Raw genomic sequence first — 16,322 nt, 5'->3', positions numbered from 1 at the left:
ACCCTAGATGCTACAATAAACCTATTAAAACCACTGTTGCCATGGTGCTTGTTCCTGATGCGGGCAGACAACTATAAATATATAAGATTCATAAATGCAATTAAAATAAATTAAGGTGTGGATGACATCATGTGGGATGGGGGCAGGATGCTGTTTTGGGTGGGATGGATAGAGAGAGAGTGCCTCTTTGAAGAGGTGACATCAAATGTGGAGAACACCCACTCTCTCTGTGAAGAGTCTCTGAGGTATCTGTGGACTAGCCTGGGATAAGGACAGAGGAAACACCAGGAGATTGATATTAGGTGACTTGCAGAAGGTACCAGATTCGGTGCTAAAGGCTATAATGAAAGCTCTGGATTTTGAAGGAAAACCCTGGGAGACTTGCTGCTGAGGGGAGAAACAGACTAACTTAGATTGCAGAAGATTCATTCTGCTTATTATATGGAGAAAAGTCTTCAGAGCAGGGAAACATGGAAGCTATTGGTGGGATGGTCCAGGGGAGAGATGATGGCTATACTCATGTGTATGATGAGAGACATATGACTTTGCTTATTGATTTGTGACTGAATTAGATGTGGGGTGGGAGATGAGAACTTGGCCTGAGCACTTGAGTAACCATGATGCATTTACTGAAATGGGAGAACTGTAGAAAGAGCAGAGTTATAGAGGCAGAAACAAGAGTTTACTTTAGGATGTGTTAATTTGAGACGCTTTTGGGGGTATCCTCAGGGATGTTAAATAAGCAACCAGGTACAGATATCTGAGTGTAAAGGGCAGTCCAGGCTGGGGAAGCAAATGTGTTAGTTATTAGAATAAGAGATATGCCACCAAGTCATCACATCGCCAAAGAATAAAAACTGAGTACAGACCCAGACACCATCAGGGTTAAAGGACCAGGGGATGGTGAAGAAACAGCGAAGAGTCTGAAGGATCAGGCAGTGGTGAGGAAGAGGAGCACAGGGTGTAGCTAAGAGAAGAAAGGTTCTAATGGGTCGGATGAGAACGGAAAAGTGGCCATTGAAGTCTGTAACTTGGCGGTCACTAATTACCTTCACATGAGAGGTTTCAAGGCAGGAGGAACCAAATCTGAGTGGACATAGAAAGGAAATACTACACCAAACACCTCAGGCACCTCGCCACTGGGTGGTGGGCAGCAACTCCAGCAAAAGCAAGCCACATCTCCCAGCAGTTCAGTTTCAAATCCCTGGCTAATCAGCCTCACCAGTCACCTACCAATAAATCTGGTAATTTAGTAATGGACTAACATTAGCCCTCACACAGATAGCCATGCTGCCAGATGTAGCATGAATCTTAAAAGTTCTTATCAATAAAAATCAAACCTGGAGCCAAATATTGTGGTGAATGCTGGAAGATCAGAGAAGCAGAACAAGCCACAGCTACCTCACCTCCCCAGTTCCTCAGGTGATCCTGTTTTCTCAGACTGGATGCCTCTGAGTCATCATCCAGAATGAATCTCAGCTGAACTGCTTCTTGAAAGCCTGAATGCTTAACCAGTCAAAAGCTTCTAGTTTCTGGTCTTCATTCCTTATATATCTTTCTGCCATCACTCCCTGGGATTAAAGGCTCACTTTCTGGGACTAAAGGCATGTGTCACCATGCCTGGCCGTTTCCAATGTGGCCTTGAACTCACAGAGATCCAGAGGGATTTCTGCCTCTGGATTGCTAGGATTAAAGGTGTGTGCTACCACTGCCTATCGTCTATGTTTAATATTGTGACTGTTCTGTTCTGTGACCCCAGATAAGTTTATTAGCGTGCACAATATTTCAGGGAACACAATACCACCACAGCCAGATACTGGAGCTTAATCAAATGTAAGTCTAGAACGGCCTGACAAAACCACCTCTGTGTTGTGGTTTTTATACTCTTCGCACGTCACACAGAACTCCCGAGGAACTCTTCCAAGGAGGGACCTGTACTCTAAAGAGCCTTAGCCTGCAGTACACCAGCCTGGCAACAAGCCTCTTACCTGTGACCCTTTAAAGACACGATACGCAAGCTGAAATCAGAACTAGCACTCCTACTTAAAGGCTATAGACTTTTACTGTCATAACATCTCCCAGAAATTGTAAAATACAACCAGAAACCATGCAGTCTGATGAATCAAGGTGCACCGGCAGTTATAGTTTAAAAGTGTGCGTGGCGGGGGGCTGGGGGGGGACACTCAGACACAAAGGGGCCTTCAAAAGATGTCTGAACTCCCAAGCCCTGACACTGCTCATTCCAGGGTGATGGCCTCTGAGTTGACTTCTGCTATTGTTAATGCATTTCCTCTTCTCCTTCTAAGGGTGGTTCTACTGCCCTGAGCTCCCAAGAGCAAAGCTTGGCCTCTCAGCACCTTGTTGTTACAGAGATAATCACTTATGTCCCCAAAGGAGTCTAGCTTGCGTCAGAAGGTAGGATGAATCGAGTTCCCTTGACGATAACTAGGATGTCACTGTCCATCTCGTAGGCTCTGATCTTCAGAGAAAATTCCTACCTAAGTCGTGAGTCCAGCTCAAACTGGAGCCCGAGAACATATTTTTGCTACTTGTCCCAAAGGGAAAAACTAAAAATGCTCCAAGAAGCCAGTATGACCCCAGTCAGAGACCGCAGAGACAGGCCAGGGCAGAAGCCTCCCTTCTGCCTCGATTCTGGTCCTGTGATCAGACGCTTCCAAAGTCCCCAACTCAAGGAAGCATCCTCCACATGCAGGTAATCATTCCCACAGCCAAGAATGCTGCCTGAGCTTGATCTAAGGGGTAAGAGGGACACTGAGGCAAGCATCACTACAGCATCATCTCGGCTGCAGGTACCCTGGCTACTCACATACACTTCAATCACCTGCACGGGAGACAGGAAAGGAGAAGACTGCTCCAGATCTCCTCCCTCAAGAACGTTCATTCATATACACAAAAGTGAGCCATGACAAACTGCAGGTTCCATCATCCCCAAGGGAGACATGCCCTGTAGTCTCAGCCCCATGAGGGTGAGCATGCTATTAGTAAAGGGCAGGCAGACAACCATGGTAACTTGTATCAGTTTCTTTAAACATACAGAGCCTAGAACCTTATAATGCAGCTCTTAATCTATTTCCTCACATAATGCTATACCATGTTCTCTCTCCACCAACTGGTCAAATCTGCACATTAAACCAGAGGCTGCAGCTCCTTATTAAAAGAGGGACCTTCTGCTATATTCTCAAATGTGATTCAGGCACAAGTGTTTGACCCCAAGCCTTTGTGACAGGGAACAACCACCCCTGGGGACTGCCCTTTCTGACATATTAAGGCATATAAACAGTATATTCAGCTCCCCCAGCCCAAGGGGCTTCGCATCCAACAGTGGGCCTCTACTATAAAAGAAATCAGGGGTGACAATCCTTTGCAATGCTCCAGAATGTCATTGTGCTGGGACTCATGGTCTACCCTGAAGTTGCATGTTCCTTGGTGATCAGCTAGATGTTGCCAAGATGGGCAGAAAGTGACCAGTTGCAGATAGCCCAGAAGCAATCATGGAACAGGATCCAGCCTGAATAGAGGAGACTAGGCTTCACCAACAGACCCTCAGTGACCCACTGGAACATCTGCCAAACTGTCTGGGCCTCAACCTCTCCTCCGCTAACTCACAGTCTGGACACCCCGGCAGTTAATCCTCAAGTGGACCCCCCCCAAGCCAAAGTGCCGTCCTGTGTAGACACTTTCAAAGTGCAGGCTTGGTTCTCATCACACCCTTTGGGGTTGTCCGTTTACTAACTGTCCGCTAGAGAAGAGGGCTACCTGAAAAGGCAGAAAACCCAGAACCAAGGGCTTCCGAAACACTGGAGAAAACTCATGTTCCCGAATTGCACCTAGGGTCCTTTCCTCCTCAAAGGTGGGGGCCCACAGGGAAGCCAGACAGCCCTCAGAAGAGGGGGACAGTCACTTTTCTGGGACCCTCTGGGAAAGGAGGTCGCTCTAAGGAATGTGAAAAGAAGCAGTAGCTGGAAGCCAGAGGGATCTGTGTAGGCCCAGACTGCTCCCTGTTCCTGCTGCCCTGGCTTCTAGGAAGGCAGGAAACCCCTCCTGTACTCCAGAGGCAAGAAATCTCCACTTAATTGCCCTCCAGGAAGGGAGGCAGAGACTGCCAGCCCCTACCTGGGGCTGAGTCATCTCTTCTGCAGAGGTACAGGAGGCAAGCTGGAGAAGGGAGAGAGAGTTCCTCACTCTTCAGGGCCTCTAGGGTCCCCTGAAGTCAGCCTGGCAGGAGCCAAGCCTTGGGGAGATCGTGGGAACCGGCACAAATAACAAGGAAAGCATGAGTGAAGGGAAGTATCCAGGGCAGGGTGGCCATTTTAGGTTACAGTTTCAAACCATCTTCAAAGGCCCCCAGAGAAGAAGCCATCCCACCCCACAACACACAAGGCTGTTCTACATCCTCCAGCGCAAAGGTGGCAAAGGCTTTTCCTTAACCTGGCCAAGATGCTCCTCACAGCCATATCAGAGGACAATTATTTGAATTTCACAAAACCAAGGGAATCCTTGGGTATATGAGGAGAACCTCCTATGCTTGTTCTTCCCAGGAATACAGCTTCCTAAACAATGGGTCATGACCCCACATGGAGCAGCTTAACTAAATGTAGTGATCACATAGGTAAAAGACTCCAAACACACAACAGAACTCAAACATGTGACGAATCTGCTGTGTTTCTGGAGGTGCCCACTAGCATGGCATGGCATTGCACCGCGTCACTGTAGCCTCAATTCTGAACAATATGCCTTGCACCATGCACACCATTGTACCATACACCACCAACAAACACTGCCTAAAACCCCTCAGCTCGAAGTTGAGACTATGCATGTTATGAAATGCAGTGTTTTGCTGTACACACATTTTCTGCTCCTTCAGAAGCATAACAGTTTCGTTATGGAAAATAAAGACTGTATTTATTTTCCCATCATTCCTCGCTCACTCAATATCAAATTAGTGTATCTTTGGAATGTGTCTTGTTAGAAAGTTTGGTTTTAAAATTTGATGTTTGAGTTGATGATTTTCATTTTTTTAAAAAAATGACTAAATTGGAAATTTGGTTTGGGATTAGGACAGAATTTCCAACAATTTTGGAGACAGTCCTAAACAGACTTCTCCCATTTTGCACTACATATTTATGCATAATGGCATTCTCAGCACTGGCAATTTTAAAATCAATGTATCAATCAGCTCTGAAAAATGTTGAGGATGGTCTATGCCCTCTGTATCAATATTCATCCAACACTTAACTTTTTGTGCAAAAATAAATAGAAGCATACATTTTGGTAGCAAACAAATGTGCTTTTGTTTTTAATAAATTATAAATAAAAAAGTGAATTTTTTTCCTCCTATGAGCCAAGCTCCATGTGCCTCAGTCTCCAGCCATCTTTGCCTGAGAAATATCTCAGGTCCTGACAGTTGACTTACGGTAATAGACAAATAGTTGTCTACATTTCAAACACCGAGTATTTGGGGTACTTAAAAGCAACTGTTCTCTCACATTATTTCTGAAGATGACAAATGTAATCTCATTAGAAATGTTTTCAAATGTGTTAGTGAGGGAATCTAAGGACAAGCTTCCGGGTTTTCTCGGAACTGGGACAATGTAAAAACTGTATGTATGCCAAAGAACTGATTCAAAATAAACTAACGATTAATTAGGAATGCATGTTGACTCATACACCTATTTTATATACCTACATACCCTGGTTCATGGAAAAAATTCCAAAGCAAAAGGGGGTTGAGGATAAAGTCTAAGCCTTGCTCTAGGATTTTGTAGGCTCCCCTGAATATCAGTCCTGCCTATGGAGTAAGAATCCCTTGTGGTCTGGTGGCCACAGTTTTAGTCATGACTCCAAAATCATCTATAGGCATTGCAGCCAGTCTCCTGTCCTCACGGGGTACCAGTTTCCATCTAGGTGGACAGGGAAAAAGAGCTTTTATTTTCCACCAGGGTTTTGTTTATCTCACAGCATGGCAAAGTTCTCTTCTCTACCCATGCCCAGGAAGAGAAAGGTAAGGGTGACAGAACTGGCCAGCAAATCGAAGCGAAAGCCACACACAGGGGACCTCTTGTTCACCTGTGAGCAGCATCATGCCATCAGCACCGGGAATTACCTAGAGAGATGCCACTCTACCTGGCAGGTCTCTCACTGACTCTCACAGCCTTCTGTCAGCAGGAGGATGTGCTATCACCCTGATACTAGCCTGAGCATGGGCTAATGTATGTAAAATAATAATATCGTGTTAACAATACAATCTTACTCCAGAAACAAATACACATCTATTTGGACAGGCTGCACTTTGCTTCTCTCTACAAGTGCCCATAGCAGAGGGCTGTCTGGATTTTCCTGAGTTAACTGTGTATCCCTGGACTCTGTGATACTCCCAGATAGGCTGAGGTCCTCGCCATCCAGCAGCAGGCAATTTCTTGGGCAGGCAATGGCTAGTAATGACCATTTAAAGGGGAGAGGCATGGAAATCAGAGTGTAGGAGGGCAGAAAACGGTTGGCTGAGAGAGGTGAGATGGGGAGTGGGGGGCGCTTCCTCCTTTTCCTTTAAATGTGATGCGGGACTTTTCAGGAAATTAAACACCGAGGCTATTAGCATCAGATAGGAAACAGATGAGGTTGAGACATCACAATACTACAGCAGATTCCCCAGGCAGGCAGAGTGGGGACATGTGTAAGCAATCACAGCAGTATTTCTGGAAAAGACCTTTTATGTTTTTAATACTTAACACTTCATAACAGGGACTAATAGGCAGGATAAAAAGAAGGCTGCTCGAAAGGCAACGTGGGGCATGAGTGGTTTTCCAGACAACAGGATTGGGGGGAAGGAATCTCTTGAGCTTCGATTCCTCATCCCTCCCTCCCCCTGCCCCCAACTTTGGACATTAGAGCCGCCGGAGGCTGGGCAACAGGATGCCATGAGCAACTGATAGACCTATCCTTACCAAAGAGGCTGGAACCATCCTTTATTGCATACACCTGGATGACCCCGTGGTGCCAGAGTACCAGCCAACAGAACAAGCATCATCGCAGGGAGCTTGGCAGCGTATCATATGGTCAGGAGCTGTGGCCACCACTGGAGCGGTCCCGCTAAAGGAAACATCACCCTCTCCTGACCGTCCTCTGGTTCCCAGCTCCCTCTCATGTGCAGCCTGCTGGAGCTTCCTTCTCCCTCAGCGTTCTCCTTTGTCATTTAGGAGTGCCTTTACTCTACTTGCCTGCCTATAGGACAGGAAAATGTCTTAAAGATGACCCAAAAGAACCCATAATGGATACCCACGGATAATCACACATTTTTGTCAGGGACACCAGAGGCAAGGGGATTCTAAGCGCTTCTCCCTAGGGCAGTGTAACCTTGGGTAATGTGTTCAGTCTCTGCCGTGGTGTTCACATCTGTACTTTAAGAAAGTTTGACAGTTAGTGCTGCTCAGTTGGTGCTCTTGTCTTTTAAGAGTAGGACGAAGATTTTGTGATGAGAAAAACATTAAAATTAGATGTGTAAATGGAACACTTATGACACCTGCAGCCAGTTCCACACCCAGCCATGGTTTTACACACCCAAGGTCCTCAGTGCAGCACAAAAGAGGCTTACCTTCCTGTCATTCATGTCATCCCCTGGGCTGTCATATTCACCCTGCAAGGAAAAAGAAATACTCAATAAAGCCAACGAAATCACCCAAACCAATGCCAAAGGAGAGGGGATTTTCTTTTTTCTTTATTTTTTTTTAATTTTCTAATGCCACCCCTTTCTTTCATTTCTATTTAAGGAAAGTCAGAAACATTGCATGGTCAGGAGCCAATATTAGATTTCTTAGTCGTCACCTTGCAGTGTTTAATTAGGATAGCTTTTCATAGAAAATGCCCCCCCTCCTGTACCTTAGATATGAGGCCAGGTTACTACCATGCAATGGTAGGGTCTGCACCTGTAAATGTGTTAAGATATGAAATAAAATGTCATCCCATGTCCACCACTGGCAGGACTTAGCTTTATATGCTCCACAGCAAAGATGTCAGAACTTGGAAGGCCTGTTGGTCGGACTCATGTGGCTGCATTGCATGACAGATGTTGGATGATGGTGAAGCCAAGGGGTATTTAGTTTAAGGGCTCCCTAATTCTTCACAAGTTGTCTTGAAAAATGATTGCATTGCATATTGGGAAGAAGGTTACTCCCAGGCAAGGAGTGCTTCCTGCCTGTGTATTACCCAAGCCTCTGAGGTTCCTTCCATGGCCATCCACCTGCCTTCATTAACAACCCAGCCACGCATACTTTTAATCAACCATATACAACATCTGTATTTTCACACTGTTGCCAAAACCAAAGATAAAGTGTCAAGGAAAGCTCGGACAAAAACCAACGCCTCTTGCCATCTGTGAAAATGACTGGGAGGACAGTTTGAGACCCTTGGCAAAAAACTGAACCACCTGTTACCTTCAGCAATGAGAAGGTTTCAGGGTTGGCCAAGGTGTTTCGGTCTCAGAGTTCACTCCTGCCTCATTTTGCCGTATATTCACCTACCTCAAGACCTGTGGCTTCAACTTTTGGAAGATTAGAAAGAATATGGTGGTAAAAATAGAATTTACAGGCAGCCATGGCACACACCTGTAATCCCAGCTCTCAGAAGCTGAGTTAAGAGGCTCGTGAGTTTGAGGCAAGCCTAAGTCACAGAGTGAGACCCTGTATCCAAAAGGGAAAGAAAGAAAGAAAGAAAGAAAGAAAGAAAGAAAGAAAGAAAGAAAGAAAGAAAGAAAGAAAGAAAGAAAGAAAGAAAGAAAGAAAGAAAGAAAGAAAGAGGAGAGAGAAAGAAAGAGGAGAGAGAAAGAAAGAAAGAAAGAAAGGAAGGAAGGAAGGAAGGAAGGAAGGAAGGAAGGAAGGAAGGAAGGAAGGAAGGAAGGAAGAAAGAAAAAGAGAGGAGAGGGGGAGGGAGAGGGAAAAGAGAAAGCAAGCAGTGGGAAAGGGACATGAAGAGAGAGTACTTACATCATGAAGTGGGTAGGCAGCCTCATAGATATTGTTTGCTATCAGAGAATTAATACCTACAGAGAAAGAAGATGAGAATAAGAACGCTAATGTAGGGCCTTCTCAACCCATATTTCCATAAATATTAAACCCTCATGTGCTTCCCAGCTGTGAATCATTGCATTCTACTCTATATCCCTCCACTCTGCAGGCTCTTCCTCAAGCTTAGTTTTTAGTATAAGGGAAATGTTGTCCATTTCCCAAATCCCAGTGACATTTTCATATTAATATACTGTCTGAACTTTCACATCCCTCCTGTCCTCACATACTGGTTACTCTAGCCCAATGTCCTCCACACTACACGGCCACAAGCATCATTCGGGACACTCTGTCTTCCATACCAGCATAGATGTGTTCTGATGGATGATCTTGACCATGACAAATTAAAGTTGATGTCAGTGTTTCCCATCCTACCTTCCAGTCTCTTCACAGGAGTTTGTTGTTATGGTAACTGGCCTGCCTGCCCAGAGTGTAATAGCCCTGAGATTGGAGATACTCTGAACAGCAGGTCTCAAAATAAGGTTTAGGGATCACTGGGAGACCTCTGACTCTTCCATGGCCTTCATACTGTGGAATGTTAATGGTGACAAGGTTGTGAGCATACTGTAATGTCACTGTCATTATTTGCCCTTTACACTAACTCTTTCATGGGTACATAAAGGGGTTTTGTGGCACGTCATGATGTCATCCCCTTGGCTGATAGAATATATGCTTATGCCTTCTTGTACTCTATATATTTCTCAGTTTTAACTCTAGAACAATAAAATCTGGTTAATAAAAAACATCTAAATAAAATCTCTTGAATGCCCCCAGTAATTTATTATTTCTTTTATTTTTGAGATTATAATATAATTACATCATTCCCCCTTTCTTCCCTCTAAACCTCTCCATTTGCTTCACCTTGTTCTTTCAAATTTATGGTCTCTTTGTTAATTTTATTGCATACATATATCCACATACATACATACATACATATATATTCTTAAATACAACTTTCTCAGTCTGTATGTTACTGGAATGCATGTTTTCAGGGCGGACTATCTAGTATTGGATAACCAATTGGTGTGCTCTTCCCTGGAAAGGACTATATCTCACACCCTCCTTCCTTAGTTGCCTGTAGTTCTTTGTGCAGGGTTGAGGTCTTGTGGGCTTCCCCCCCATTCACTTTGCCATGTCTATTGGTGTTGTCCTTGTCCTGCTCATGATTAAGCAGTTGGTGAGACTTTATGGGTGCCTGTTCTGACATTACTAGGAGACTCAGTCTCACAGCATGTGCCAACATTTTAAAAGGCAAAGATGCCCTGAGATTTAAAAAGGAAGGAAGGAAGGAAGGAAGGAAGGAAGGAAGGAAGGAAGGAAGGAAGGAAGGAAGGAAGAAAGAAAGAAAGAAAGAAAGAAAGAAAGAAAGAAAGAAAGAAAGAAAGAAAGAAAGAAAGAAAGAAAGAAAAGAAAGAAAGAGAGAGAAGAAAAGCAAGCCAGCAAACTACACAGGGATCTGTTGTTTACTCCTAACCATACTTCATGCCTCTTGCCCATAGCAAATGCTGACTAGATGGATGCTGCTCTCTCTCTCTAACTCTGATACACCGAGAGCAGAGAGCTTCTGCTCACATAAGGACACAGTTATTTGCTTGTTTCATACTGGTTTTATTGAGGCTATCTATAAAGTAGTCTGTATGTTCTGGTTAGGATGAGCTGACCTGGGTCACCAGCTTCCAGGTAGGAGAAATTGTATCTTGCCAACTCAGAGTACTAAGATCCTGCAAACCAGGGTCCACATTCAATCTCAGAGAGAAAGAAACAGGAGGAAGTTTCTGGTACCCAGTAATTTCCCTTTGACCTTGCATACACTTTCATTCCTGAACCATTCTTTGCAGAGAGGCGATGGACAGCAGTGAGTCAAAACTACAGAGTTCAGAGGAAAACAGCATGATGCCCAGGTGCTGATTGGTCTGTGTTGTTATTGGCTCTGCATCCACCATGAGGCTGGGACACACACAGATCTAGACATCACCGCATTAAAATTCATCATTTTCTACCTCATGTGTCCAGCCACACCCACACGTTCAGACACCAAAGAGGATTTCAAACAGTCCTCTCTTTCCCATCAGCCCTTAATTCTCGAGCCTTGCCAAGATTCATCACAGTTCTAGTGTGCCACATATACCATGCCCCTCAGGCCCCGCAGATGCTCGGTAGACATGGCTCCCTCCAGGGATTTGAAAGCCGAGTGTGCGGATGTGCCTTCAAGAGCTAGCAGTCCTCTTGCAATTTCAAGTTTCCTCTGTGGGATTAACGTAAAACATGAGAAATAACTTTGGGGGTCAAGAGGTGCTGAGAGGAGGGGGACAGATGGGGGAGGGGCGCTGGGGTGGACAAGCTACAGATCTGTTTTACTCAGAAGACTACAGTTTCAGTCAGAGCATCATTAATCAGTTCAAGAGCCCTAACCACAGCAGTATGAAGCCATCCCACAGTAATCAAAGGGAGGAGAACCGAAGTGGGGCAGTGGGGGTGAGCCGGTATTTCAAAGCTACAAACATGTTGTCGGCATGGATAGAAACATCAAGGGCAGGTAGGGTCCCCAGCATGGCCACACCCCAAGAATGACCTCATTCACACCCCACAGTTGCCATAGCAGCTATATATACCCCAAAGACAGTCCCAACACTTCATGGCGGGAGGCAGGAGGGGGAAGCAGGTGTTTCACTTTCTTTGGCTCTCCTGCTCAGTCTCAGCTTCTCAGCACAGTAGCCAGGTGTCTAACTGACAGACACTGACTGACAGACTGACAATCTGAGCTCAACTGGCCTGTCCTCAAAAGATCTCAGTCCCCTGGGGGCTGAGCTGTCCACGCATTTCCGTCTCATCTAAAGCTCTGCACACACTCCACCTACGGCTCATTCCCCTTCCAGGACACAGACTTCCTGTTGTTCCGGGTCTTCCACAGCCTGTGACATGCACAGCTCAGAGGGGACTGACTGCACTTAGTTCACTGTCCCGACACTGAAGGGTGACCCTTGAAAAGCCGTCAGCCCTTGGCTGCACTTACTCAGTATCTCCTGTAGTTAGCAAGCGCCCCACCCCCCACCGGCACACACACACACCCTCCTCAGTGCCTTGTTTGGCAAGCTATCCTGATGAGGAAACTCTAGACCCCAGTTGATTAGTCTGCCTCCTAAGACAGGAAGTCCAGGAGAATGGTCTTTTGCCTTGGAGCGAAGACGTCAGGGTTATGAAATCTGAGTTATTCTGACTTAGATACAGGGCTCCCAAATGATGTAATTGAATGTTTCTCTGTTACCCGTAGCTGGGCACCTCCCATAGGACACCTAGGTGGTAGCACATGGGTGATCCCAATCAGTGATGTTGGGGGCAAGGAAGGAGGGAGGACTCATAGAAGAAGGAAGGAGGGAGGACTCATAGAAGAAGGGAGAAGGGGGGGGTGAGGCGAGCCAAAGTGTAACTGCACAGCCAGGGCTACCCTACCCAAGTAGGGCCGCACCAGCCTCTTCTTTCACTCCCAGACTTCAGAAACCAAGACTCTACCCCAAACAAGCATGGAAATCAGTTTGAAAGGAAAAGAAAATAATCAAACGTTTCTCAAAAAGAGAAAGAATCCCTGCTTTGAAAATTTTTGATTTTTTTTCCTTCCTTTACAACAAAAAACGGGCTAATTGGTTCCATCATCCACCATTCATGTGGCCACAGTGGCAACGCTTTCTTCTCCAGGATCACATATATACTCTTCCCTCACCGTATTAGGCACAGTGGGGGCAGGGGAGAGAGAGAGAGAGAGAGAGAGAGAGAGAGAGAGAGAGAGAGAGAGAGAGAGAGAGAGAGAAGAGAGAGAGAGAAGGCAAGCTTTTGTCTTCTTCCTCCCAGAATGAAGGCCATGGAGAAGCAGAAAGCCCCAAGGATATTTTCTTTCATTTCTCTCTAGTCCCTAAAGAAAAGAAAAGCCTCAATTCAAGCAAGGCATAGAGTCTGGGGTCCCACATAAGCTGGTCCTCAAAGTCACCAGACCCATCTCTCCTTCACACCTCCAGCAGCTGCATACCTGTTGCTTAGAACTCTAACCCCCAAAGGGAAAGGCACGGATTCCTCGTCACACAGCATGGGTCACACTTTAAACAGCCTGGGAGACTGGCCCAGCATCATGACCCCTTTACACCCAGAAGCCTCAGAGTTAAAGACCAGGACCAGAATAGACTCAGGCTCCTGCCACGGCTAACTGAACACGCGCATCCAAAGCCCAAGCCTTGCCTTTGGCTCCGCAGACGCGAAGTGAGAACAAAAAGCAGGACTTTATGGTCCGCCTCCCAGAGAGAGTCTCATTAAACCTACAAGTGCTGCTGGGTGGCGGAGAGCACAGCTCTGCTCCCTGCGGGCCAAACTCAAAGGAAACTTTCATCCTCTGGGACAGGTACTTAGAGGAATGGTGCTGTCCTCCTGAAAACCCATTTGGTTTTAATTCCCTCCACAACGGGGCCCGCTCAGCCCAGCATTCTGCTTTCATCCCTATACTCCAGCCGGACATAAATCTAAACCAGAGCCCCCAGACGGCACATTTAACAGAGACTATATTTACCCATCACCAAATTGTCTTGACGTGTGCTTAATTACTTAAATGTCTTTAATCCCAAACCTTTTCTTCTAACAAAATAGAAACCAGTTCAGCTGGATGAATGATAAACCAGATGTTTACAACACACACCATGGTCTGGCTCCGGTCAAAATAATTAAGACATCGTCTCCTGAGCAGGAGGGGAGATGCCCAGAGCATACATTCATTTCAATGCTCTGACACCAAATGTCCATGAAAACGTACCTCCATCAATCTGTAATTTTCTATCCATGGAAAGGCAATAATAACTTCCATATGAAGGAGCAAGAAAGGTGTTTTTCCTGTGATATGGTCAAGAAGGCTAGGGTTTCTCTCCATGGATAAGCATGCTTTAAAAGCATTGCATGATGGAGCACACATCCAGGGCCCTGGCAGCTGACCTTGGGAAATGTGACAATGATTAAAAAGGCATGGTGGGGCTGGACCAAGGGTGTGACCGCTCACATGCTTCTCCCACTAGGCAGAGCCTAGCTTGTAAATAGTGTTCATCTCTGAGGAGTGTGTACATGAGCCTGTAATCTCTCGCTTGCGGGGTGGAAACTGGCTGAGATGCTCCCTCTCCAGGGGTCTGATGGGAGGAACCTAGGAAGTTAATGTGCCGGGGCTGGAGAGATCACTCAGTGGCCAAGAGCTGCCACTGCTGCTACAGAGAACCCCGTTCAGTTTCAGGACCCACACCAGGTGACTGATAACTATCTGTAACTCTAACTTGAGGAGATTCAATGCCCTTTTCTGGCCTCGGTGGACACCACACCCTCACTTTCTCAAGGTCAGATACTCCTGTTTTGCCTTTTTGATACTAATTTCAACCCTCTCCAAAGAGGGGAGAATGAAAGGCAAGGAGAGGGAACTAGCTACAGTAGCTAGAACATTGGACATTCATTTCCGCATGCTCCTATGATGAAGTTTAGAAAACGACAAGAAGTGGGCTCTTTGAAGGCAGGCGTGGTTACCTTTGGGTATTTCTGAGAACCAAGAGGCAGAGCCTTCTGCAATGCTCTCCACATTCCTAAATGTCATTAGGTCAAGACGCCTGTAACAGCCCACCCTGCTGTACCTGCATCCTTCTCGTTTTCTTTAGCTGACCTTGGCGTTCCTGGGAGTCACCCGAGGAGACAGTGACAGCGCACATCCTAACACTTTGTCCCTGCAGATTTCAGAGCATCACCTATGGAATCTGGTGACTGGAACTGTAACCAGAACAGCAGGTGGCTCTGATGCCATGGAAGTGCACGGCCACCATATCCTGAGGTCATGTTTCAAAGAGCTAATCCAGGAGGACAGACGTCTTCTAATTACCCTCACAGACTAATTTGAATCCTGCAAGTTGGCATCCCTTTTCCTATAACTATCCACTCCCACCCGTTCTGAGGTCTGCAGGTGTCCTGGACCCCAGGTCCTGACCGGAGCCCTGACTCCTTTGCACATTTGTAGAATGGTGAGTTCCTCCCCTGGCCTCATTGTCTTATATGTAAAGGAGACCACATGGCCCCTTAGAATCACAGGTTCTAGTACACGTCAGAGCTGGGTGGGGGGTCCAGCAATGTTACAGAATTCCCATTGCCTGGTGGGCCAGAAACGGGCCAGGGAGGGGTTGTGACTTGCTCCGTTTCCCAGCTTGTTCATCCCAGAACTGGAGGGACCCACTATTCCATCCATGCCAGGCACGTACCTACCATCCAGTTCCCCTTCTCAATACATCTCCGCCCTGCGCCAGCTGATAGGAAGAGACCAGCATAGTCTGTGGTCTCCTCCTGCTTCCCACCCCTCAGAGGGAGGGGAAAGGCTTGAGACTCCTGGCCTCCTGTCCAGTCACCTGCACACGGACATTCCTCTACGACCCCAAGGGCTTCCGTCCCTTTACAGGTCTAGAGAGGTAGACGGCTCTGACACTGTGAGTTTCAGATGGCTGCGCCATTCCTGGTACCTTACCATTTCCACCCTGGGCTCCTGTGAATGGTGGTCCGATGCCTTCCCTGGAGGGTCCCGGATGCGGCACTCCTGCCGCCAGGATATGGCAGACTCTGCAATTGCTGCATCTGATCCCTGTCTTACTGCTTTCCTTGCACGAATCACTTCTCCCAGGCAGCCCCATGCTTACTCATCACCCCCTCCTCTGGAAGTCCCTCTCTGCATCTCACTTGAAACACCCCCATCTCCAGACCCTTTCTTTATTTACTCCTCCATTTAAATGTATGTCCTGCATGACGAGTCCATTTTGTTTATTGGCTTACTGTCCATCTCCCTTCCCTAGAATGTCAACTCCCTGCAAAGAAAAATTTGTTTCTGTTTCACTTGCTACTATATTATCCAGCTCTAGAATTTGAATGGCACCCAGTAGGTCTTGAATAGTTTTTGAATGAATGAAAGGGTCATCCTCCGAGTCCTCTGGGAAACCTTTCTTGATAACTTCCACTGTCAGTTGACTGACTTACAGAACACTAGAGAAGAGCCAAGGAAGCTGCCACTCACGCTGGCCCTAAATCCGCCACAGTGTGCTCATCAGCAATTACGTTATGGAATTCGGTAACACTGGTTGGACTTGCTTCTCATGGGGGTCTAATGGGCCAAAAGAACTAAAGATATGAATGTTCTTGGGAAAACATCCTACTATCCACATGAATTTTGGCTATAATAAATGCCTTATTGGTTCAGAGATC

At 46.3% G+C, this 16,322-nt stretch overlaps 1 protein-coding gene across 2 annotated transcripts in view; it reads right to left on the bottom strand.

Annotated features, from left to right (window-relative positions):
* Positions 1-16,322, bottom strand: part of Ano2 (anoctamin 2) — a 343,664-nt gene that overhangs the window by 215,186 nt on the left and 112,156 nt on the right. For both annotated transcript variants that reach the window (XM_016006375.2, XM_016006378.3), the window contains 2 exons: positions 8,997-9,052; positions 7,610-7,651 (listed from right to left, as the gene is read on the bottom strand). In XM_016006375.2, the coding sequence (XP_015861861.1) occupies positions 7,610-7,651; positions 8,997-9,052 (98 nt within the window). The remainder of the gene's footprint in view (positions 1-7,609; positions 7,652-8,996; positions 9,053-16,322) is intronic.

This window comes from Peromyscus maniculatus, chromosome 3 (genome assembly GCF_049852395.1).
Source record: "Peromyscus maniculatus bairdii isolate BWxNUB_F1_BW_parent chromosome 3, HU_Pman_BW_mat_3.1, whole genome shotgun sequence".
Taxonomy (NCBI): Eukaryota; Metazoa; Chordata; class Mammalia; order Rodentia; family Cricetidae; genus Peromyscus; species Peromyscus maniculatus.
The sequence above is the reverse complement of the archived record's forward strand: the minus strand, read 5'-3'. Positions and strand labels throughout refer to the sequence as shown.